We start from the raw sequence: 25,011 nt of genomic DNA, 5'->3' as shown, positions 1-25,011 counted from the left end.
CAAAACCACAGCACAGGTAGGAAATTACATAATTTGATCTGTTCTATATGCACACAAGCTTAATACATATAAGTTATACATGCAAAATTCTGTGTTTTTTCAATTGTATGATTTAGATTAAAATTCCTAATGAGGGTTTTTTTTTCCCAAAAGAACAAAACGTGCAGTAAATTTAATCAGAATAGGTCAAAAAAACAGCGCCCGGAGCAGGGGTAGCTTAAAAAACGAAGGGCAGATCATTCTAAGATTTAAAAAAGGGCTCGTTTCGAAATGTTCAGTTAAAATAAGAGCAGCGAATGAAACTTAAACTTGCTAAATCCAAATTGAATCTTTAAAAAAACTTTGATGCGGAATTTGTGTGAATTTTAATAAAGGCGCAGCGCGGGTTTTGAAAAGCAGAAGATGCTCATGTTTCCCCGCTATTCTCACGTTGCTTGCTCGGGGGGGGGGAGGAGGGGGGGCTTCGCAGGGGATCCAACCAGAGGAATGTTCCCCCTACATGTGAAAATGGTCCTAGCCCAGTGGTAGGCAACCTCGGCTCTTTTATGACTCATGGACTTCAACTCCCAGAATTCCTGAGCCAGCCAAGCTGGCTCAGGAATTCTGGGAGTTGAAGTCCATGAGTCATAAAAGAGCCGAGGTTGCCTACCCCTGGCCTAGCCCATCCTAAACACACCCCTCTATTTCTCCTCCTGCAACAGTGGTACGGCCGAAGCAACTCCTCGCTGCTCGATCTAACTTGTTGTCGCGAAAGGCTCCGCCCCCTTCAGACTCCCCATTGGCCTTTAGAGGGATACCTCCGCTTCTGATAGGCTGGCGGGAGGGGAAAGGGGTGGCGGAGGGCCTCCCTCTCCTCCCTTGCCCAGGCGGGCTCGGTTGCGTGGCGGGACTCAGGTCCAGGCTTGAGGCGCCGTCGGGACGCGGCGCGGCGCGGCGGCGGTGGAAAATGGCGCTGACTCAGGGGACCAAGCGGAAAGTCTGCTACTATTACGACGGTGAGTTGAGGGTCTCCGCGTTTGGAGGGCGGGGCTTAGGGAGGAAGAGGAGGGACCGGGGAGGGGGGCGGTCGGAGAAGGGGGGGACTACACCTCCCATCATCCACAGCGCTCCTCCGGGACTGCTGCTGCTGCGTCTCCTCCTCAACTCCCGGAGCGGGCAGCTGCTTCGGGAGTGGTAATCTTCCCCGAGCGGGCGAGCCTTGCTGGCCTCGACTCCATCTCCCATGCTTCCCAGCCGGAGGCGGACCAGGAGGGGGAGGGGCGGGGGGAAAGCCGGATCGGGGAGATGGGCAGGCCGTGTTGACCGTGGGGGAGATGGGGAAGAAAAAGAGGCTGATGGAGGATGGAGCTCTCGGCACAACAGCCCTGCGAGGTCGGACAGGCTGAGCGTCGGAGGGAGGGAGGGAGGGGCGCCCTGCCTGACCAGAGGACTCCCCCCCCCCACCACCCTTCCTTGTGGACCTGGAGATTGGCGGGCTTGGCTAAAAGCCTGGCGAAGCCGGCCCGGATTTGCACCCTCGCCTGGCAGGTGGAAGGAGGTGGCTGTCGACCGTGCAGGGCTCCGCGGCGGAGGAGGCTGCGAAGGAAGTTCGGCAAGCGCCTCCTCGGCCCCTTGCGCGCCTGCCAGGGAGACTCGGGGCTGGGGGATGGAAGGTGGGGAGAGGGTGTTGGGGCAGTGGGGAAGAAGCCTCAGGAGCAGGGGGTCTTCAAACGTGGCCCTCTTATGACTTGTGGCAGGGGTCTTCAAACTTGGCCCTTTTATGATTTGTGGACTTCAACTCCCAGAATTCCTCAGCCAGCGTGCCTGGCTGAGGAATTCTGGGAGTTGAAGTCCACAAGTCATAAAAGGACCACGTTTGAAGATCCCTGACTTGTGGACTTCCACTCCCGGCATTCCTCAGCCAGGGCCAACTTTGAAGACCCCCTGCTCAAGCGGGAGCCCTGATGTAAGGAGGGGAACTGCCCAGTTGCAGAGATCAGAGCAGGCTTCCATCAGAGGGGGAAACAACAACAATAACAACAACAACAACAACAACATACCTCGCAGACAGTTGATTTTAAGCGTAGGGAATTCCTATCCTGGCTTTGTCTGGACTCTGTCCTTTCCCTCCACCAGCAGCAACCGTGGACGTTGGATACTTTCTCAGGATTATTCTTTGGGCACCTGTTGAAGTATATCCGTAAATGCTTATATGAAAAGAAATGACTTGGCATTTAATATGCAGCTCACAATATAGCCTTGGAGGGTAGGCTAGGCCTGGCGTGAGAGAGCCTAGTGGCCCCAAGTAACTTTCATGGCTGATTCCAAGGGAGGCTCCCAGTCGTGATCCAACACCGTACGCTGGAAAGGCTCTTATCAAGCCGACTGGAGGAGTCTTCCTATTCGCTGTAAGCGTGTAAGATCGCTTCTGTTTGCAAGCTCAGGATGTAAAGAGGGAGGGAGCCAGGGCAGCCATTGAGAGAAGGAGCGCTGGATGGGATGTTTCAAGAAGCCAAGGGGCAGCTGGTAGCATGTGGTTGGTAGGGAATGAGATGGATTAGTGCTCTTCAAGAGTATTGGAAAACAACCTGGAGGTTTCACAGGGCTGAAAAAGTGAGGAGGGAGCTGGGCCTGGACAGAGGAGGAAGTTGGTAGAAAATGGAGGAAAGGTTGTTGGTTTTACCATTGTGGCAAAACCTTAGAAGGCTCAGGTTCCAGGGACCATTGTCCTACTCCTACTCTTGGACCTGTGGTGATTGGGGTGGGAGGGGCAGCTTTGTGTTCTCAACTAGTTTTCTGGATGAGAATAGGTCTGAGTTGGACTCTAGGGCTTCCCCAGCTTCTTAAGCTAAATTCTGACTTGAGTGATCTCCATTTCTTTGTCTTCTCTGGCCTCAGAGCTGAAGATATTTCTCCTTGGAAAAGATTCCTGGTCCTTTCTCGGGTCACATATTCCTTTTGTCACCATAGCAATCCCTATTTCTCATGTTAGCTTGGGAAAATTGGCGTGTTTCTAGAAGGGGAATTGGCTTGCTGGGAATCACTTCTTCATCTCAGCCTTCATGGATAGAGTTTTCAAAGAGATGCTGGGCCTTGTTTGCCAGGAAGGCCGGCCATTTTCCAGGGCAAATATGTAATCTCACACAGTTGACATTTGCTTCAGGCTATTTGCTTCTTAGGATCCAAAGCAGCTTGCAGCTTTTCTGTGTCTCCAGAAGGATGTTCTCAACTGGACCAAAGGTCCATCTAGAGTAGGGATAGTCATCTTGTAGAGGTTTAAAAGTAATGAGTGGTTTTCTGGCTTTTGGGTAGGAAATGTTTGAAAACAATAATGTAAACTCTAAAATAGGATCTCTTTTTTTCTGTGTGCATGTATAAATAACTGTAAGAGCAAGGAACCCATTCCCAAAGCTCTCTTCAAAAATCTGTACATTGTGGTTCCATCTATGATTATGATATGGCCCTGTACTTCTATAACAGTAATACAGGTAGTCCTCAGCTTATGACCATAATGGAGCCTGCCCATTATGGTTGTGATACCCATCATGTGATGGAGCCATTTTGCAGCAATTGTTAAGTGAACCTATTTTTTGCTATGGAGTGGTTTTGCAGAAAATGGAGAAGTAAATGCCAATTTTTGGCAAAATGTCATAAAACATGGTCATATGACTGCAGGACGCTAAATGTGGGCCACTTGCCAAGTGCCCCAAATGTCACAAGACTGGGGGTTGATCACCATAACTTTGGAACCAGGTCCTAATTACCCCTGGGTATGAAACTCAGTGGCTGGTCATAAGATATATATGTGTAAGTCAAGTAATCCAGGCATTTATCAGGGGTGTCAAACTCAATTTCATTGAGGGCCGCATCAGCATTGCGGTTGCCCTCAGGGGGCCGGGTGGGTGTGGCCTGGGTGGGCGTGGCCTACTGGGTGGGCGTGGCTAGAGTGCGTATGGCCTACTGGGTGGGCGTGGCCAGCTCTACATCGTTTGCGTCAAGGGTGCCTCTGGGGGCCTGGGCAGGAGTGGGACAGATCTGAGGGTCTCTGGCAGAAGGAGGGTCTCTGGGCCAGGGCCAAGGCAGTGGGGGCCGTTCCCTCACTGTTTCCAGGATGGCTTCGCGGGCCGCATGAAGCCACTTTGCGGGCCGGATCCGGCCCCCGGGCCTTGTGTTTGACATGTCTGCTGTATATGGTGGCCCATTCCAGACTTAAAAACTTTTTCATTTTCCTTTCTCTTTGGTGGTGTCAGGGATTTTGTTGCTGCAGAAGCAGTATGTTGATTTTTTTCCCCTCCTTGTTCTAAATGTTGTGAGGCAAACAGGAGTGAGGAGAGTCACAGAGGGTTTTTGATTGCCTCTTGAAAGAGTAAGGTAATGTTTCTCAAACTTGGCAACTTTAAGATGTGTGGATTTCAATTCCCACAATTAATGGCTGGCTGGGGAGTTCTGGGAGTTGAAGTTCACACAACTTGAAGTTGTCAAGCTTGAAAAATACTGAATTAGGGTGTGAAAGTGGCCCTACAGTTGGGCCACCCATCTATCTCTGGCACAGAGGGCTTTGCTTAACTTACTTAGCACTCTTTTACAGATAATCATAAACTTACGACCATTTGTTTAACAACCATTCAAAGTCAACAACAGTAGCTGAGAAAAATTGCTTATAATCAGCCTTGCACTTATGATTGGTCCTTGCAGCATCCCCGCTGTCATGTGAATTTTCACTTGCAAGCTTCCCAAGGGGGTTCTGACAAGCAAAGTCAGTGGGGGAAGACAAGTTTGCTTAATGACCACACAATTTATGTAATGATCACTGTAAAAAGGTTGTAAGATCAAATGTAACTTATTTGATGAGTGTATTGCTTGGTGACAGAAATTCCAGTCCCAACAGTAGTTGACTACCTGTACCCTCTTCCACTCAGAGGTACATTGCTAACTCAATTCTCCAACTGAAGGACTTTCTAGAGCTGTGGACTTCTTCCAAGATTCTCAGCAGTGGCTGTATTATTGGCTGTGGGATTTTGGATGGTCTGGAAGCTTTAAAAAATATCCTGTGTGTTTCACTTATATTGTCTTTTGGTATGGAGTGAGGTTTACTCATAAAGTGAGGGAGGGTTCAGCCTGCTTAGTATTTTGATGGAGATGACCAAAAGATCCAAGGTTTATAGTTTCCAGTGGGGGAGGTCAAAGGAGATTCCTTGAAAGAAACGTTGACAAATGACTTCTGTTGTTGCCAAGAAAATAGTGTGGAGATTTCCATGAAATTCAGTAGAGCTGAGTCCAACTTAAGGAATTCTTTACATGTCTACAGCTGCAAAGGGAAGCTGATACAGGCCACTGCTTATGATTGACAATGTCATATTGTATGGAAGTGTTGTGTGTTGGGGTCCATCCCAATCCTCTTGCCAAATTCTTATATTCCTGGTACAGTAGTAGCCAAAATTGTGGAAACCTTTTGGGAAAAGTGTATTTTTGAGGTTTGATGGCTAATAACACCACTTTTTTTTGGAGTAGTACCATAAAATTATATATCAATGGAAAGATAATTTAATCAAGAATGTAATGCAACATAGTTTCTTCAATTATCTGTACTGTATTCTAGGAAAGGTTATAGCCAAATAACCAGAAAAGGGAAGCACAACTTGCTTAGGTTGATATCAGGTAGCTTTCCTTCATCTGATTGTAGCCAGTGAGTGTGAGTGTTTAGAGAGCCAATCAGGTGTCATCTTGTTTTGGCAATGAGCCAATCAGATCACAGTAGGATTCAGTTATTGATGTCATGTATTGAAGCTGGGAGGAGGACATTCGTCAGTGTGTTGTGTGATCGCTATCAAGTTGGTTGGGTTTTTCCCCCCTTTCATTTAGCAAGCTTGTAAAACATAATAAAATTAAAGTAATGGTGCAAAGAGTTGACTGGTTGCCCAGAAATCGATGTAAAATAGTATTAAGTGAACAAGGCTACAGTTATAAAGAAATTAGAACAGGGGTGTCAAACTCAATTTCATTGAGGGCCGCATCAGCATTGCGGTTGCCCTCAGGGGGCCGGGTGGGTATGGCCTACTGGGTGGGCGTGGCTAGAGTGCATATGGCCTACTGGGTGGGCGTGGCCAGCTCTACATCATTCACATCAAGGGTGCCTATGGGGGCCTGGGCAGGAGTGGGACAGATCTGAGGGTCTCTAGCAGAAGGAGGGTCTCTAGGCCAGGGCCAAGGCAGTGGGGGCCATTCCCTCACTGTTTCCAGGATGGCTTCGCGGGCCACATGAGACCACTTTGCGGGCCGGATCCAGCCCCCGGGCCTTGTGTTTGACATGTCTGAATTAGAAGAAAAATTGGTGGAAACTTTAACCAAAGGTGGCATTTCTACTGTATATTTTTCCCAAAAGGTTTCCACAATTTTGGCCACTACTTTATAACACTTTTCTGAAACGTGTCTGTTCTCTGAGGGTGCCAAGGAAGGCCTTTTCTCCCGCTGCTTTCTGTAAAAGATGGAAAACTTGGAGCAGTTGGTAGTTGAACCCTGACCCTTAGCTGAGAAAAGCTGAACCAGAGGGTCTTAAAATGCTTTAAGGGGGCCTGATTGACACTTTAGGCCACAACATGAGTTCTGTCTGGTTTATTGAATAAAGCAAAGTTCACACAAGGTGGAAATCAAAACAGAGCTAATTGTATTACAACTTACTATGTTTATTCATTTGAATAGCATAAATGTTTGGAGGAACACTACTTGGGGATTTGGCATGCTGCTTCTGCTTTTTGTATGATGGCTATTGCTGGGCGATGTTTTGGAGAAAACCAAGATCATGGCATCCGGCCCTCTCAATTCCTGGCAAATAGATGGGGAAGAAATGGAGGTAGTGACAGATTTTATTTTCCTGGGCTCCAAGATCACCGCAGACGGGGACTGCAGCCAAGAAATTAAAAGACGCTTGCTCCTGGGGAGGAAAGCTATGGCAAATCTAGACAGCACACTAAAAAGCAGAGACATCACCCTGTCAACAAAAGTGCGTATAGTCAAGGCTATGGTCTTCCCAGTTGCAATGTATGGCAGTGAAAGTTGGACCATAAGAAAGGCTGAGCGCCAAAGAATTGAAGCCTTTGAACTATGGTGCTGGAGAAGACTCCTGCGAGTCCCTTGGACTGCAAGGCGATCAAACCGGTCAGTCCTAGAGGAGATCAACCCTGACTGCTCTTTAGAAGGCCAGATCCTGAAGTTGAAACTCAAATACTTTGGCCACCTAATGAGAAGGAAGGACTCGCTGGAGAAGAGCCTAATGCTGGGAAAGGCTGAGGGCAAGAGAAGAACGGGACGACAGAGAATGAGGTGGCTGGATGGAGTCACTGAAGCAGTAGGCATGAGCTTAAATGGACTCCAGAAGATGGTAGAGGACAGGAAGGCTTGGAGGAACGTTGTCCATGGGGTCGCGATGGGTCGGACACGACTTCACAACTAACAACAACAACAACACTGCCCTGGTGGAAATTTGCTTTTATTTAATTGAATTTTGCAAGTTTGGGGCATGGTTGAAGAGATTTTTACTTGTACTGGATTCTGCACAACGAAATTGTGAGTTGAATCGGAACCCGTGCTACCAGCAATCAGTGTCTCTGTAACATGTGATGGCACCTCTGCCATGAACAAAGGGTATGTGCATGTGGGCCATCGGAATTCCTTTGCTCTGCAGTTTTCCTTTTGAAGGATCCTTTTGGGGAGCTGGCCTACACCCCATTTTCATCCCACTTGCAGTGGAATTCAGGAGGGTTAAGAAGCTGCCTTGCTGAACATCTTCACTCAAGAACAATATTTCTCAACCATGTCAACTTTAAGATATGTGGACTTCAGCTCCCAGAATTCCCTAGCCTTGGCGGGGTTATTCTGGGGGGTGAAGTCCACACTTCATAAGCTTGCTCAAAGAAATGGTCCTTTCTTAGTCTGGTCACTGGAAACCTTTTAAACTGGGGACTGAAGCTGTACCTGTACACCGATTAGAATTAGATCTTGCTTTGATGATGTTACCTAGTTAAGTAATGAAATGTCTGCAAGAAAACAGTCAAGCTCAGAGAGCACCAAGGGTCCCACAGTTCAACCCTTTTATAGGAACAGATCTTTTAACTCAAAACTCCTGTATTCCTCCTTCCCCTCCTTTCTATGTCCATTCTTAAATACCTTTCTAACATTTTATATGGTTGACATTGTAATGATGTTGTACTCCCCTCCCCCCTCTTTTCTTTGTCTCTTAGGGGACATTGGAAACTATTATTATGGTCAAGGTCACCCCATGAAGCCTCACAGGATCAGGATGACTCACAACCTTCTTCTCAACTATGGTCTTTACAGAAAAATGGAAATCTATGTAAGTTTTTTTTAAAAAAAACATTAAATTCTTCACCCACTGTTACTGACTAGGTTAGGGGTAGGCAACCTCGGCTCTTTTATGACTTGTGGACTTCAACTCCCAGAATGCCTGAGCCAGCCACGCTGAGGGGAAAGGGAGAGGTTTCCAAGCTGAGCCATGCTGGCTCAGGAATTCTGGGAGTTGAAGTCCACGAGTCATAAAAAAGCCAAGGTTGCCTACTCCTGGCCTAGGCTGCTTTATAACTCGTGGACTTCAACTCCCAGAATTCCTGAGCCAGCCACACTGAGGGGAAAGGGAAAGGTTTCCAAGCTGAGCCATGCTGGCTCAGGAATTCTGGGAGTTGGAGTCCACAAGTCATAAAAGAGCCGAGGTTGCCTACCCCTGGACTAGGTCCTGTGGTTCAGGAAGAAGGAGAACTACTGCAAGGGAGGGTTCCCCCCCCCCCCAGCCACCCCAGCTGGTCCAGAGGATGCTTTGTTTGACAGTATCAGAGAAGAAAATTGCACTGCCCTTATTCCGGTCCTGCTGGAGGCAGCGATCAAGAAGGACCAGTGGGTTTTGCTCCCACCTAGGGTTGAATCCTGACTGGGAGGGCTCCTGATCATCTCTTTATTTGAGGCTGTTTGCAGCTGCTGCTCAAGCACCCTTTTCCATAACCTCAACAAAGTCAGAACTATGCTTGAACAATGTTCAGAAGTGGCGGCCTTACCAAGTTGTCCTCCCTTCTGTCATTTCAGCGACCTTACAAAGCAAGTGCTGAGGAGATGACAAAATACCACAGTGATGATTACATCAAATTTCTGCGGTCAATTCGCCCAGATAACATGTCTGAATACAGCAAGCAGATGCAGCGATGTGAGTGAAAGCGGAGGGCGTTAATGTTTGCTTGGAAATCCTCAGACATGCTTGGCTAAAAACGGCCCCCTCAGTGGGTTTTTAGGTGGGGGGAGGAAAGGTTAAACCAGGCTTATGGCAGTAAGGATGGATGATATTGCAACTGCAGTATCTTATCCATCAACCCTTAAATGAGGCTTCTGATCCCAGTTGGGAAAAGCCTGGCCTGACATACAATGTATGGTTGCTTTCAGGTGGGATAACAAATTATGGCTTCATTCTCAGACTAGCCCCAACAAGCTTTTGGTGTTGCTGGGACCTGCCACCTATTTGTGGATGAGAAGAGAAAATTAGCAATTCTCTTGTTTTCAATACATTTGCAATTCCAAGTTACCAAGGATAACTTGTTAATATCCACCATTGGTGTGCCAGGGAAAGTTTGGTCAGTCATGCAAAAACAAGGAATAGCTCCTTCTTATAACATTTATTGCGTGAATTGAGTTAAAGCTGGAGAAACGTTGAGTGCAGTAAAAATGTTCATCCTTCTACCCAAGGCAATGTTTCTCAACCGCAGCAACTTTAAGCTCTATGGATTTCAACTCCCAGAATTCCCCAGCCAGCACGATGGACTACCCTACTGCCCTGGGATTTCCTAGTGGTCTCCTGCTGAAGTACTAACAGTCTTGAACCCCGAGCTTTGAAGCGCCAATGTGGCGTTCTGCAAAGCCCTTAAACCTCTCAGTTTGCTAGAGCTCCATCAGGTGGCGCCACCTCCTAGCATTGTTAAATGCCAGTGGACAGCTTGAACAAATCTGACGTCTCACTTTCATTAATGAGCAGCGTATGTTCCTCTTTTTCTGCAGGCAATGTTTCTAAATGCAGTTGCTCACTTTTTGCCTCGCATCCTAGATCACACGAACTCCAGTGGAAGGACAGCTTTATTGCACACATGGCTCACAAATTACATATTTATCAAATTTAGAGACTGAGCAACTCTGGGTGATGTGCAGTGAAATCTCTACTTCTCCTCTGTTGCTCTGGTGTTCTTTTTTCAAATTCTGCTATATCTATTTCTCTTTTTGGCTGAAATCATTGACACGTTGTGATTAAGCCAGGGCTTCTCCTGTTGCTTTCTTTTTCAAGTCAATGTTGGAGAAGATTGCCCTGTGTTTGACGGACTGTTTGAGTTCTGCCAACTTTCTACAGGAGGCTCTGTTGGTAAGTAGCAATCACAGTTTTAAAAATAAAAACCTCAAAGGATGTACTAACGGCACTGCTTGTTCTGCTGAGGACCTCAGTCCCATTAAGGAATTGCAGGCCATGTGTTCTGACATCCGATTCCTGCTCTTCGGAGGCCAGGCAACAATGTGCAACGTTGCTTTGAACTTGAAATATCCATTTGAATGCAAACTATTTCAGACAGTTTTGAAAAATGTCAGGAGGATATTGATGGATCCTTGGTGGAGCAGTGGGCTAATGCCTCCTTAAGTAACACCAGCTGCCTGCAATTAGTGCAGGTTCGCATCCCACCAGGCTCAAGGTTGACTCAGCCTTCCATCCTTCCGAGGTAGGTAAAATGAGGACCCAGATTGTTGGGGGCAATTAAGCTGACTTTGTAATAATGCCGCTTGGGGTGTGTGTGAAAGCCCTAATAAGCAGGCATATACATAGAATGAAGGCTACTGCTAAGTTTGTAAGCCGCCCTGAGTCTTCGGAGAAGGGCGGGATATAAATGGAATTAAAATAAAAATAATAAATAAATAAATACAGGTACCCCACATCTTAGAATCACAACTGGGACCAGAATTTCTGTTGCCAAGCAAGGTGGTGGTTAAAGTGAGTCACGACCAATTTCATGCCCTTTTTTGTCATAGTTAAGCAGATCTCTGTAGTTAAATGAATCACATGGTTTTTAAGCGAATCCGGCCTTTCCCATTGACTTTGCTTGTGGGAAACCAGCTGGAAAGGTGGTGAATAGTGATCACATGACCCCGGCGTGCTAAACCATCATAAATACATTCCTGATTGCCAACCCCCAAATTTTGATCATGTGATCGTGAGGATGGTGTGAGGACCTGTCATAAGTTACTTTTTTTTCAGTGTCATTGTAACTTTGAACAGTTGATTCTAAATCAAAGACTGCCTCTTGTCCCCTTGAGCTCACAAAAGCTTATGTCTTTTAAGAAAATTTGCTAGTTGGAAAAGTGGCTATCAAAATCCTGATTTTTTTTATCCTCCTATTAAACATTTTGCTAAAGCATCTGTTTTGAGCTTGAGACATTCTGTTCCATGCTCAGATCACTTTCAAAATGCTCAAAACAGCTGTTTCCACACAGAAATGAAGTGTTTTGGATTCAGAATAACACATCCAAATGTTTTGTACATTCCACATGATAAGTTCACGGATGAAGGTTTCTAGAGAATGTTTTTTCTCATGCTTCCATGAATAGTCATCTCAGAATAGTGTTTGTATAGATCTGGATAAATATTTAGGAGTTTATGGATCCTTGAATCCAGAGCAAATTCCTTTGGTGTCTGCCAGCTTCTCTGCCTTTTCTGATTTTGATCTTTTTAGATTATTTTAATTAAAAAAATAATCTAGAAAATAATGGGAAGCTAGAACATGAAGTATAATGATGTCCTCTGGTATCGTAATTTATAAAGACACCTGTGATCCACATACTTGTTCTCTGAGCAGACCTAGAAATTAAAAATGGCTGATGGCAGCTATCATGCTAGTCTCTGAAAGTATGTCCGCCTCCTGAGAAAAAACCAACTTGGGTCACTTGGGGCAATAAAGGCCATACTGGCTGGCTAAAGAAGGGAGGAGCAATGGGTGTTTTGCCCATGGGTCTCCTTGATAGCCATTTTGTGAGAGTGCCCACAGCTGTTGTGTTCTCAAGTTGCCCACCTGCCCAAAAGAGTTGGTATTCTCAAAACAGGGAGAAATGGAAAGATTGGTCTCTTTACATTTTGTTGTTGTTCAGTTGATAAGTTGTGTCTGACTCTTTGTGACCCCGTGGACTATAGTAAGCCAGCCCCCACTCCCCCCGCCCTCCACTGTGTCCTGGAATCTGCCCAAACTCATGACCACTGCCTCGATGACACCATCCCATCCTCTGCTGTCCCCTTCTTTTTACCACTACTCATGTTTCATGAACGTGAATTATACATGACGATGTTGCCCTGAAGTGGGGGAGGTTGTGTGGCATGTGCCCTGCATCCCCTGCCTTTGCCATGATGCATAACAAGGGATGACCAGGAGTGCTACTTTTGTTGTCTTGGAAGGAAGGCAAAGCCCCAGCATTGGGAATCTTGTTTAATCCAGTCTGTAGCTCTCCGTCAGAACTTGCTCCTCTTAAAAAAAAAATCAGGTTTTGGAGGAGACTGTGACCAACATGGTTGGACCTGCCTCGGTAGCACATTTTGAGAACATGTGAGCTGGGGAAGCTGATTTGAGGGTAGCGTGCATGTGCGTTTAGATGACTGCATGAATCTCAAAGGGTGTAATGGGGTTATAGTAATTTTGTACATTACAAATGGGGTTTTGTAATTTGCACATCTGTTTTGGAGAGTAGCATTTTATCATGAGTTACATAGTTATAACGGTTGCACCTGCAGCATAATGGTTGGAAATAAGTGATTGAAATCTTGGGGGGTCAAGTAATACAGAAGGGCAGTTATTGTGAAAATGTCCAGTTCTTACTTACAGAAGCCTAACATCATCCATCTGGCTTCAGCAGGATGGAGAGGGAGTCACTCTGTGCAACCCACATTCTGGGTTCTTGTAAGTGTATACAGTCAGTCCTCAGTTTATGACCAGTTGCTTAATGACGGCTTGAAGTTATGAACCCCCAAAAAGGGATGACCAGAGTTTAAAGTTCTGACGGCTACCCTTCATGCCATGGTCACATGATTCTGTGGATGCTCGGCTACAAGCTAGCATTTACAACTGATCATGATTTACAATGTTTTTTCCCCTGAAACTGGGGTTTACTTCTGGTTTCCAGCAAAAAAAACTTCCATTGGGAACAATGGGTTTACCTGATGACTCTTGTGTAAGTTTAGTGACTGCTGCAAAAAATATCGTAAAATCAGGCATAGTCACATGACTCACTTAATGACCAGCATGTCTTACAACTTTATTCTGGACTCAGTTACAATTCTAACTCGAGGACTACCTATAGCATGGTTTTCCTTGGTTGCCAATTCTGGGTGTTTTGTGCCAACCCAAAGGATTTCCAACTGCTGGACTGGCAGCCTCCCCTTTGTCCTTGATAATGGGGACTCTGCAGGTTGTCCTCCCAGCACCTCTAAATGGTACCGATGGAAGAGAATATGTGTAGCTCAGGGTTGAACCGTGGAGTCCTTGGTGCTCTCTTGGTTTTCTTACAGACATTTCATTACCAAACTACATAACATCATCAGTGCACTCTGGATGGGCCTGGCTGTGATGGCTGCTTTGTCATCTCTGCTCTCTCACTGGTTTGAATTTTTCTTCCCAGCAAGCGCCGTGAAACTAAACAAGCAGCAGACGGACATTGCCGTGAACTGGGCTGGAGGCTTGCATCATGCCAAGAAATCAGAGGCTTCTGGCTTCTGTTATGTCAATGACATCGTCCTGGCTATCTTAGAATTGCTAAAGTATGTGAAACTGCCACTTTATATTCTGGACCTAAATGAAATCCTCATCTTTATACCAAGATTTCTCAATCATTCCCATTTTAGGACTTCAACTCCCAGAATTCCTGGCTGGGAAATTTTGGGAGTTGAAGTCTACACAATGGCCAAGGTCGAGAAACTGTGCTTTATACTGTGGATCTAAGTGAAATCTTCACCTTGTCAAAAATATATTCATCCTATGCAGGAAAAGCTGCTTGGATAGGGAAATCTCTGAGGTGTTTGACAGCTTTGCTCTTGTTTTAACCATCATGAAGGGAATTAACGTATGAGACAGCTGGAGAGGTACAGATTTGAATAGGCAAGTCCAAGAAGCACTATTTGGTCCGATCATGGCTTTCAGTGAGCAATTAGAGGAATCCCTAGCATTTTGCAGAATCTGAGCCCGGTGTGAAACTGAGTCCTGATGGATAGGATGCTTTGAATTAGAGACAGCTTTGTGATGCAGTTTTGTTCTCCTGCCATTCTGGTGGCCAAAAGGGAGGCTCCTCATGGTGTTTCAGGAATCCCTCCTTTTAAAAGGATCCACCCTGACACCCAACAGCCTGGGTGCGAAATGTGGAACCAACATCCTTGGCAGCTACTCAGCTTCCCTAAGAGGTGGGTTGATGACAGTAATTATTTCTAGAAATGAAGGAAGAGGAGACATCTCCCCATGTAAGATTCAAACACACACAATGTATTCAGCACTCTGGCAGTGTAATTTTCAGCAGTTAAGGATGCCCTTAGGATGCCCTCTCTGGCTGCTGAGTCCACCTTTCCTGGCCCCTTGGTATTATCCCGGGAAGCCCATTTGAAACTTCACCAGGCTGCCGATCATACAAACTTACTTACTTCTCAACAAGGGCTACTGTGTCTTTGGGAACTGAATTTTAAAACTTGCTAATTTTGAGTTTACTTTGGGGGGATGCCTGGGTTCCTCGTGGCTGAACTTTGTTTTTGAGGTGCCAGCCTGACATCCCTTTGCAACCTCAGGTACCACCAGAGAGTGTTGTATGTTGACATCGACATCCACCATGGCGATGGTGTGGAGGAAGCTTTCTACACCACAGACCGTGTCATGACAGCGTCCTTCCATAAGTATGGGGAATATTTCCCAGGAACTGGGGATCTGCGGGTGAGAATGGGAATTTGAGATACATCTTCCTTCTTTTTTGTTGGCTCACAAACTTTCCAGGCCCTGTTAGCAACAGAGCTTTCTTTGCATGATCTCCTCTCCTTCTAAAACAAGATTTGGGTTCTCTGGGTCAGAGGTCCTAACACACCTATTCCCAGATTGAAAAGTTTAATGCAACAGAATTTATGTCGCAATGTTATCAAATGGAAGAGAGCGGATAATCTCATTAGTGTTATTGACTCTTCCTATAACTGAAATAGGGACGCGGTGGCTCAGTGGGTTAGGACGCTGAGCTTGTCGATCAGAAGGTCGGCAGTTTGGCGGGTCGAATCCCGAGTGCCGCGTAGCAGAGTGAGCGCCTGTTACGCGTCCCAGCTTCTGCCAACCTAGCAGTTCGAAAGCACGTAAAAATGCAAGTAGAAAAATAGGGACCACTACGGTGGGAAGGTAACAGCGTTCCGTGCGCCTTTGGCGTCTAGTCATGCCGGCCACATGACCACGGAGACGTCCTCGGACAAGCGCTGGCTCTTCGGCTTTGAAACGGAGATGAGCACCGGCCCCTAGAGTCGGAAACGACTAGCACGCATGTGCGGGGGAACCTTTACCTTTATAACTGAAATAAGCTCTGATGATAATATCTGGCTGATTTTGTTTAACCTCAAAAGCTATGTCAATTAGATCCAGAAATCCCAGATCTGTGGTCTAGATTGAAAGATATCCCAGAAATTTTCCCAAAATTACATGAGCGACTCCATTAGTAGTCGACATTGACTTGAAAAGGACAACGCCTTGATCAAAGAACTTGTCTTTCTCATCTGCTTCTTCGAGTGCAGTCTTTTGTACACTAGGGAGAGGCAGAGTATGGCCTTTGGCCTAGAAAAAGCTCTGCATGCTTCCAGGATTGTGCAAAATGTTTCCAGTTTAAAATTTTATTTATTCTATGACTGCCCTTCTCAGCCAAGTGACACTGGGTAGCTTACAATTCTAAAACAATAAAACACGGAGAGTTGAAATGCTGTTTTGAGCTTGAAACAATTCAAATGTGAAACTTTCTTAACATTGTTCCATTCCTCTTCCTGTGTATTTATTGATTATTAGATTCAAGGTCAGCTCTTTAAAGATGGGCTCTGATCTGGGTCTCCCTAGGGCAGGGGTAGGCAACCTTGGCTCTTTTATGACTAGTGGACTTCAACTCCCAGAATTCCTGACCCAGCTGCTGGCTTTGGAATTCTGGGAGTTGAAGTCCACTAGTCATAAAAGAGCCAAGGTTGCCTACCCCTGTCCCAGGGATAGTCTTGACACCTTAACCCGGTGTTTCTCAAACTTGGCAATTTTAAGATGTGTAGACATCCAACTCCCAGAATTCCTCAGCCAGCATGTTGTGTTAAAGTTCACACGTCTTAAAAGTTGGCTGGGGAATTCTGGGAGTTAAAGTCTATGCATCTTAACGTTGCTAAGGTTGAAAAAACACTGCCTTAACCGCTACATCAAACGGGCTCTCCTTTCCATGGAAAACTACATTGGCTAAGAAATACATTGTTTTGGCTTAAGAAGAAATTGAGGGAACCAAGGTCACACCCTGCAAAGCATAATGTGAATCGTAGAACACTCACTCTGTCAAGATCTCTCCCTCTCTCCCCCCCCTGAAAATAGCTTCCTGTTACAGCAACAAAGAATGACTAGATAGGGAACATTTGGGCACCATTTGGCAAAATCTCACTCATTGGGGAAGAAGAGCCCATGTGTTACTCTTTGCCCTTCCTCCCTCATCTGGGATCAGATGAGCCGGTTGGCATACTTGTTGAATCTGTCTTATTCCTTTTGATTCAGCAGCAGCTCATTCCCTCCCCCCAGTCCTCTTCTGAGCTGTCCTGGGCAGAACAAGATGGCTGACTCTCCTGCTTTGGGGAGGTGTCATTGGGAAATGCCTTGGCTCTAAAGGAGCCAAGGGAGCTTGTGGACAACCCCTTTGGGGGGGGGTTCTGGGTAACGTGAGAAGGGTGTGCCACTGTTGGGCTGCAGGGCCTCTGCGAGCTTCAGAATGCCAACAGTCCCTGACTTGGGCATCCTCTGAAGGTGGCCCCAGCTGGTATTTCAGATGCCATCTTTTCTTCTTCCTAAGGATATTGGTGCGGGCAAAGGAAAATATTATGCTGTCAACTACCCTCTCCGGGATGGGATCGATGATGAGTCTTATGAAGCCATTTTCAAGCCGGTAAATCTCTTAGTCCTTGAATGCTTCCAGTTCATTTTGCAGGTGCTGCAGTTGCCTTGCTAAGCTTTGCAGGCCTGCAGATTGTGGAGAACGTGTGAGCTTCTAGCCAGGGCGATTGGAGGATCCTTGATGTCCTCTGCAACCTAGAGGAGCAGGGAGGGGGTGGGAGAACCTGAGCTTTCAGGGATGAAAGAGCAGGCTTCAGGCTACCTGCTCAGCACTGACAAGCCCTTGGTCTCCTTCAGGTGCTGTTGGTGGGAGGAGGTGGGAGCCTCGTCCCTGCTCTGCATGGAAGCATGACATGAGCTCTGGGTGGCTTCCATTGAGGAATAGGCTTTGCTGAAGGCATTGGGCTGGCTTTTCCTTCTCTGCCAGACGTTGTGCTGAAAGGGAAGTGGTCCTGGTGGTGACCCTTCTGGTTCTGTGCATTTGCTACATTGTTACCGTGCTCAGGTGTTTGTTTTTGAATGGCTAGGTGATGTCTAAAGTGATGGAGACATTCCAGCCAAGTGCCGTTGCACTGCAGTGTGGCTCGGATTCCTTATCGGGGGACAGGTTGGGTTGTTTTAATCTGACCATTAAAGGTAAGAGGGATTTCTTGGAGCGGGTGGTGGTGACTTATTCAGGGTGTCCCCAGGATGCTTGGCTGGTCAAAATCAGCTGCGTGTCCTCTGAGGGACCGCTCAGTGTTTTGCGGGATTGCAGGGGAATCTTTAACGGCTGGATATTTGTGTCTTACGGCACAATGAGAATCCAGGGTTCTCTTTAACACAAGGTGCTCTGCAATGCATCTCCCCCCCCCCTTCTTTCGTGGCTCGCTTGGGTTGTTTGGCTCCTTCATAATTTTGCTGATCTGTTGCTAAACGGGAGCTCACTTCCAGCAGACTGATGCTCTTCCTTCCCCCAGGTCATGCCAAGTGCGTGGAGTTTATCAAAAGCTTTAATTTGCCCATGCTGATGCTGGGAGGTGGTGGTTACACGATCCGTAATGTGGCCCGGTGTTGGACATACGAGACGGCTGTGGCATTGAACACAGAGATCCCGAATGGTACGGAGGACTCTTGGCTAGCTCACCTGGGGAGGGGGGCATGGACAGGTCCTCAGGGTGTCCCAACAGCAAGGTGAATGAGGGCAGCTGCTGAGCTGCTAGAGAGTTACAGAGCCAAGCATCTGAAAACCAGCCAGCCCTGGGGCTTGGGTGAGTCTCTGGTTGATCTATACACTTAGAAGATGGGTTTAAGGCTTGCCTTGCACCAGTATTTGTGGTGGAATCTGGTGCTGAGTTGCAGGAGGGGGGGGGGGTCTTTCACAAGGAGCTAAGAGACAAATCAGCCTTTAATTCTTGGTATGCAGAAAGAGGCCCTGGAGGGATCATCCCTAAAAGGTAACAGGATTTATCTGATAGTTCTGCAACATAGTGTGATTTAGTCTGGCAAGATTCTGGTCTATGAGTGAACAGCAATAAAAAAACTGTTCTGAGCAATTCATTTTTGGTTCCTTGTGCCTGAGTCTTGATGCTAAGAGAATTGTAGTGTTAATTAAGAAATGCATAGTAATTGCCAGTGGACATCGTTTTAGGTTTATTTGTTAATTTTACAGGAGCGAAAGTGCATTTTGTGTAATCTCCAGTTTTCTGGCAACGTCAGCCTTCTGTTTTGGTTGGTCTGGGAAGGAGTGCCAAGTCCCCAAAGAAGCTTTTACGATCACGTGATTATTTGAGTTTGCACTTTGTTCAGTGCCATTTTGAAGCCGTGGCTTTCCTCCTTCTTTTGAATTGCCATGATACAGTTTAACACCCTAACCTCCATGTCTTTGAACCCTTCCGTAGAGCTTCCTTACAATGATTACTTTGAATACTTTGGGCCGGATTTCAAACTCCACATCAGCCCTTCCAACATGACCAACCAAAACACCAATGAATACCTGGAAAAGATAAAGTAAGTCCGTGCATTTATTTATTTTTTTTGGGGAGAGGGGGTAGATTTCTACTGAAGGACTTCTGCTTGACTTTTGATTACTTTGTCTGCAGGCAACGTCTCTTTGAGAACCTGAGGATGCTCCCCCATGCCCCTGGAGTGCAGATGCAGCCAATTCCAGAGGATGCCGTGCCGGAGGAGAGTGGCGATGAAGAAGAGGAAGATCCTGACAAACGGATTTCCAGTGAGTGCCAGGCCCAGAGGAATTGCCAACAGAGGGGGCCTCTCTTTCAGCTGAGGGCTTAGGAAGATGCCTCTCGAATAAGTACTGAATATTACTTTTCCTTCCACCATCCCTCCTTTTTATCTTCCTCTGCTCCATCTGTATTTGAATGTATTTAGGTCTCAGGGGAAGAGGTTTGAAAATTGGACTGTTCTTTTACTACCTTCTAGGCCAGGGTTTCTCAAGCTTGGCAGCTTTAAGATGTGTGGACTTCAGCTCCCAGAATTCCCCTGCCAGCAAGTCCATGCATCCTAAAGTTGTCAAGGTTAAGTTGTCCTTCCTTCCTCCCTCCCTCCCTCCCGACTCTTTCAAGCATGCTGTTTTATGTTGAAGGAACTCTCCTCGGATTCCTTCCTCTTCTACCATTGAGTCTTCATTTATCTTCCACAGCCTGCTTGATCCTCTTCAGTCCCAGTTTCAGCAGCTCAGTTGGGACAACATGCTCTTGAGTTCTGAATGACATTCTGGTGGCCAAGTCTTAAATCTGACTTTAAGAGCTAATTCTTTTGGACTGAATGGCCACGTTTAATATGCTTGGCCACCAGATACTGCTATCTAGCTTACGATCCCTGGGGATCATTCACTCTGTATTGGACTGGTTTCAGTCTTGTATAGCATCCCATTGCTACACAAGATTGCTGCACAGATGTCCATTGTGGCATTTCTGGGAATTTACAACAGAAAATCAAACTTTTTTTTTCTTTCTCCTTAATTATTCCTGGTGTCCTGTTTCATAATCAGGACATTTGGTATCATAATTTTGCTGGCGATAGTCATCTCTGTTGGTCTTCGATGACTGCGCAGGGCCCACTACAATACAGTGTCTTCTAGTGCTTCATCCTGGATGCCCTTCAGTATCCATGTTCCATCCTTCAAGTGAATATGGATAAGATGAAGATTTGAATTTTGGCCAATTATTTTTTCTAGTTGTCTATAGTGTTTGTCTAGTGTTTGCTTCCAGAGTTCCTTAATTGACTCAGTTTTGTCCACCTTTAGGTTTGATTGATGACCAACTAACTCTGCCCCCATTTCTCAGTCTTACCGCAAGGGTAGCTAAGTTTTATTTGATGGATACTAATAGGAACTGGCTGTTTCTGGGGTAGCAGGCTGCAGCTTTATTGATTTGTGTCTCTGTTGTTTCATGCTTCAGTTACAGTAATTGTTGACTGGCATGCACTCCTGATTCCTCCTTTGCCCAGAGGGGTGCCAACTGGGACCTTCCACACTTCTCTTGCACTTCTTTGACACAGCCAGACTCTTCACTGGATCCAAACTTGATCCCAAGCCCAGATTCAATTGCAGGGGTGGAGTTTTAGCCCTCTGATTACAATCTTCTATTCTGCCCTATTTCTTCCCAACACTGTCCTGTTTGCTCCATATGCTCCCTTGGCAGTTTTCTCTGCTGATCTGGCCCTCAGGCTCTAGAACTAGCGTCCTCTTTCCCTCTGCCTTTGTGTTAGCTTAATGGCTTTTCAAAGGGATTTAAAGACCTTTTTATTTGACTAGGAAGTTACTCTGTTGTTGTTGTTAGCTGCGAAGTCGTGTCCGACCCATCACGACCCAATGGACAACGTTCCTCCAGGCCTTCCTGTCCTCTACCATCTTGTGGAGTCCATTCAAGCTCACGCCTCCTGCTTCAGTGACTCCATCCAGCCACCTCATTCTCTGTCGTCCCCTTCTTCTCTTGCCCTCGATCTTTCCCAGCATGAGGCTCTTCTCCAGTGAGTCCTTCCTTCTCATTAGGTGGCCAAAGTATTTGAGTTTTAGCTTCAGGATCTGGCCTTCTAAAGAGCAGTCAGGGTTGATCGCCTTGCCGTCCAAGGGACTCGCAGGAGTCTTCTCCAGCACCAGAGTTCAAAGGCTTCAATTCTTTGGCGCTCAGCCTTTCTTATGGTCCAGCTTTCACTGCCATACATTGCAACTGGGAAGACCATAGCCTTGACTATATGCACTTTAGGAAGTTACTCTGGAGTCTGTTTATTCCACCCTCTTCTTGTTAGTGGTGAAGTTCTCAGGCTAGTACCTGTTTTAGACTGAAAGTGCATATATACTCGAGGTCCGGTAGGGAATTGCTTTAAATCGCTATAGGGGTTGTGCTTGCATTTATTTTAGCTGTGAATAGTTGCTTCCTTGGATTTGTTGTTAGCTTGGGGATTATTTATCCTGGATGGAATTTTTGTGATTACTGAGTCATTTTGACTTACCCTTGGGAAAAGTGTATAACCAATAAAAAATATAATAATCATTTTTTTTATTGCAATGGATGTTTTAAAACGTTATGCCTTATAAAACGCAGAGTCTTTATGGATGGTCAGTATTATTACTGGTAGTGTTATTATCCTGCCTTTTTATTTTTATCTAGCTATCTCATGGTGATAAACATACCTAATACTTCTTCCTCCTCCTATTTTCCTCACAACAACAACCTTGCAAGGTGGGTTGGGTCGAGAGAGAGGGACTGGCCTAGAATCAACCAACTGGCTTTCGTGCCAAAGGCAGGACTAGAACTCAGAGACTCCCGATGATTGGCCCAAAGTCTCCCAACCAGGTTTCATGCCCTTGGGAACTGTGCACTAAACTGACTCTTAGTTTAGGCTTTAAATTAGGATTTTTGATCTCAGGGTCATGTTGCAATTCCTACCCTGCCCTTGTGTGCTTTGTTGACCCTCATCTTTCCTTTTGGGAAAGTCAGTTTTGGCCAATGCATTGATGGACATCTAAAGGCGAGACTTACTTTTTGAATAAAAAATAGAATAATCCTAGCCTTCCTCCTCCTTTGTATGAAATGTAAAGCCGCTAATATCCCTTTTTGCTTCTCTTCCCCTCACAGTTCGCTCTTCAGACAAGAGAATCGCCTGTGAAGAGGAATTCTCGGACTCGGAGGACGAAGGGGAAGGGGGTCGCAAAAATATTGCCAATTTCAAAAAGGCTAAACGGTCAAAAACAGAAGAAGAGGAGAAGGAGGAGGAGAAGAAAGGTAACAGTTATTTAATTGTAGGGGAGGACTTTTTGTCCTGCCCGATTGGTAGAATGTGCTTATTAGGAAGAAAAAAAATCAAATTAGTGGCAGAGCTGACTTTTCCAGCAAGACCTCTAATCTCCCATCCAGTAAGAACTCGCCCTGCTTTGCCCTGCAGAAATGCCATGCTTGGGGCTTTACATCACACTGCTGACCCTCGACCTGTGTTCTGGCCTCCTGGACTAAAACTGTGTGGTTGTACTACCTTGAGGTGCTGATTGTTTTTAAGCCGGGACAAGTTATCACCTCTATATTGTAATCCTATTAGGAGTACAAGTAATTCTTGATTTTACGATCGTAATGGAGCCTGCCCATACATCTGCCCCCAAATAATACAATTACAAGAAAGCTTGAAGAAACAAAACATTATGAAAATGAAGCAGTTTTCCCCATTTTATATTACTATTTACCTGTTAGGTTAGAGTACTAATGTAATCTCTTCAATCAGCACTGGCTTTCCAGTTAGTCTTTGATACCTCCTGGTGCCCATATGAATTCCACAGCTATAAAGGCTGAAATTGTTGATTTTCACAAGGGGGAAAAAAACAACCCACAGGATCAACTAGCCAAATTGTTGCCTTTCTGCCATAATAGCCTTAGCAAATGGTTAGGGAGGATGGTCAATTTTGGGTGTGATGCACAAGGACACCCACAGCATGTTAAAGGATCTCTGTGTATGTATGTCTACCCTATAACTGAGAGAAACAGGGTTATATGTTCCTTCCTGCAGAAGTACACGAGGAGGAGAAGAGAAAAGAAGAGCCAGCAGAGGCCAAAAGGTGAGAGACCCTGGAAGGGGGAAGGCAGTTAGGTGTCACCTCTGGAAATGTCTTTCTGTAGCTTCCAGACTTGGTTCCTCCTCCTCCTCCTCCTCTAAATGAAGCCTTTTCACACGTGCGTGAAAGCGCTGACTTCCCTGTGGCTATGCTGACACTGTTTGTGCAAAAAGAAAGCTGGAGATTTGGGTTGGCAGCTTCTCTCAGGCTGGTTTGGGCATTACAAAAGACAGAGATCCATTCCTGATGTGAGCAGAGAGAGAGAGAGAGAGAGAGAGAGAGAGAGAGAGAGAGAGAGCAGTAACTTTAGAAGTGAGAATTGCCTTTTTCCCCCCTGACATTTTCCTAAGCTAACAGGCCCCTAACAGCCCCCTTCATTTCTCCAACAGCATAAAGGAAGAGGTGAAATCCACCTAAGAAACGTTGGGACAGCTGGGGAACACCACGCCTCCCTGGTTCTCTGATTCAGCACTCTGGTTCCCTCCCTATTCCACAAGATTTGTATTTTATATGTTTCTGTTGATTTTCTATAAGTCTAGGGGGGACTTGAGACCTGGCTGCCCTTCCCTGGGAGAGCTGCCAGGAGGGTCTGAATAGGCTTATCCCAGGGAGTGCCGTTTACGAGATTCCTGCTTCTCGCCTCCCTCTTGCTTTTGCATTGGGGAGATTTGCGTGTTTCCTTTTGGAAAGCAAACCCCAAACTTCCCTTTGCTTTGTCCTTCCTTCTCTTTTTTAAAGGATGACTCTTCTCTTGGAGAAGATAAGTTTTTCAGGGGAAGCTGGTCATCCGTTCTCCTTTTCTTTTACTAGTTTAATGAGCTAGGATACAGCCATAAAACTCTGGAAGAGTTATTGGGGGGAGGGAGGGGGATAGGGGATAGGTGGAGCCCAGAATTCCAAACAGTCTTACCCATCTACAAGCCTCGGAAGGGTCGATCCCTTTTGAGCAACCATGAATGTAAACCATGGTTTAATTCCCCAACCCCACTTCAGACATCCCTCTAGGGATATCAGCCCCAGATTTGCAGGGGAGGCTCTGATCTCATCCTGCTTGTAATAGGAAAAAAAAATCAGGGGTCCTCCCTTTGGAGCCAGGAGTGGATATTGATGTCTCCATTGGTGATGCCATCTGAGTTTTGTGATCCCCTATCCCCTTTTTAAAATTGTCTGGGGGCTTTTGCTTATGAATTGGCACACAAGCCTCGAGGGGCCCTTAGGAAAACCACCCTGTTATGGGATGGTTTTATAGAAGGGCATCTTCCTAAAACGGAAACCAGCCCAAACCTGCCTCCTGACTTCGTAAGATTTCCAGGAGGCAGCATTGGCTCCAATAGGCTTGCAGGTGGGGTGGGAGTTTGCCAGGGAACCCAAGAAGTGAGAGATAGAACAGAATGTCACTGTTTGGGGTTGACCCCAGCAATGCTGCTAATTTTGCCATGTCACTCTTTCGGGGGGGGGGGAAGGTGGAGCTTTATTATTTTTTTAAGCCTTTTAGTCGCTTGGATGCAATTGCCCTCCAGTTGTTCTTACTCTTTAATACTTGTATTGGTGAAATGAAAGATCATTGTATTTGTGTGTTCTACGGGGTGGGATGGGAAGATTTATATATATACACACACACACACACACACACACACACATATATATATATATATTGTGTTTTTTAAGAGAAAAGTTTTTATTTTCATTTTTGCAGGGAAAAAAATCTTTGTAATAAAATGGGTCTGTTTTTCTGTTTTTGACGGTGAATTCTTACAGCATAGATCTCCCAAAGTATGGAACAGCACATTTGAATATTCTCCAAGATTTCTTTTGCTCTGGGATACTACCTCAGTGGGA

General features: G+C 46.0%; 1 protein-coding gene across 2 annotated transcripts; it reads left to right on the top strand.

Moving 5' to 3' along the window:
- The first annotated feature begins 840 nt into the window (after window positions 1–840).
- Window positions 841–24,909, top strand: HDAC1 (histone deacetylase 1). Of its 2 annotated transcripts, XM_081335318.1 has the most exons (14): window positions 841–995; window positions 8,217–8,329; window positions 9,070–9,187; window positions 10,310–10,384; window positions 13,672–13,810; window positions 14,822–14,963; window positions 17,086–17,178; window positions 17,654–17,762; window positions 18,086–18,226; window positions 19,007–19,115; window positions 19,208–19,338; window positions 22,208–22,354; window positions 23,127–23,175; window positions 23,562–24,909. In XM_081335318.1, exons 1-14 carry the CDS (start codon window positions 947–949, stop codon window positions 23,587–23,589), a joined length of 1,443 nt encoding a protein of 480 aa, XP_081191444.1. In that variant the 5' UTR covers window positions 841–946; the 3' UTR covers window positions 23,590–24,909. The 2 variants fall into 2 exon arrangements, with proteins under 2 accessions (XP_081191444.1, XP_081191445.1); XM_081335319.1 differs by lacking the exons at window positions 23,127–23,175; window positions 23,562–24,909 and having other exon boundaries at window positions 19,208–19,419; window positions 22,208–22,322.
- Window positions 24,910–25,011: the final 102 nt, after the last annotated feature.

Source organism: Vipera berus, assembly GCF_964194415.1.
Source record: "Vipera berus genome assembly, chromosome: 9".
Classification (NCBI taxonomy): Eukaryota; Metazoa; Chordata; class Lepidosauria; order Squamata; family Viperidae; genus Vipera; species Vipera berus.
The sequence above is the reverse complement of the archived record's forward strand: the minus strand, read 5'-3'. Positions and strand labels throughout refer to the sequence as shown.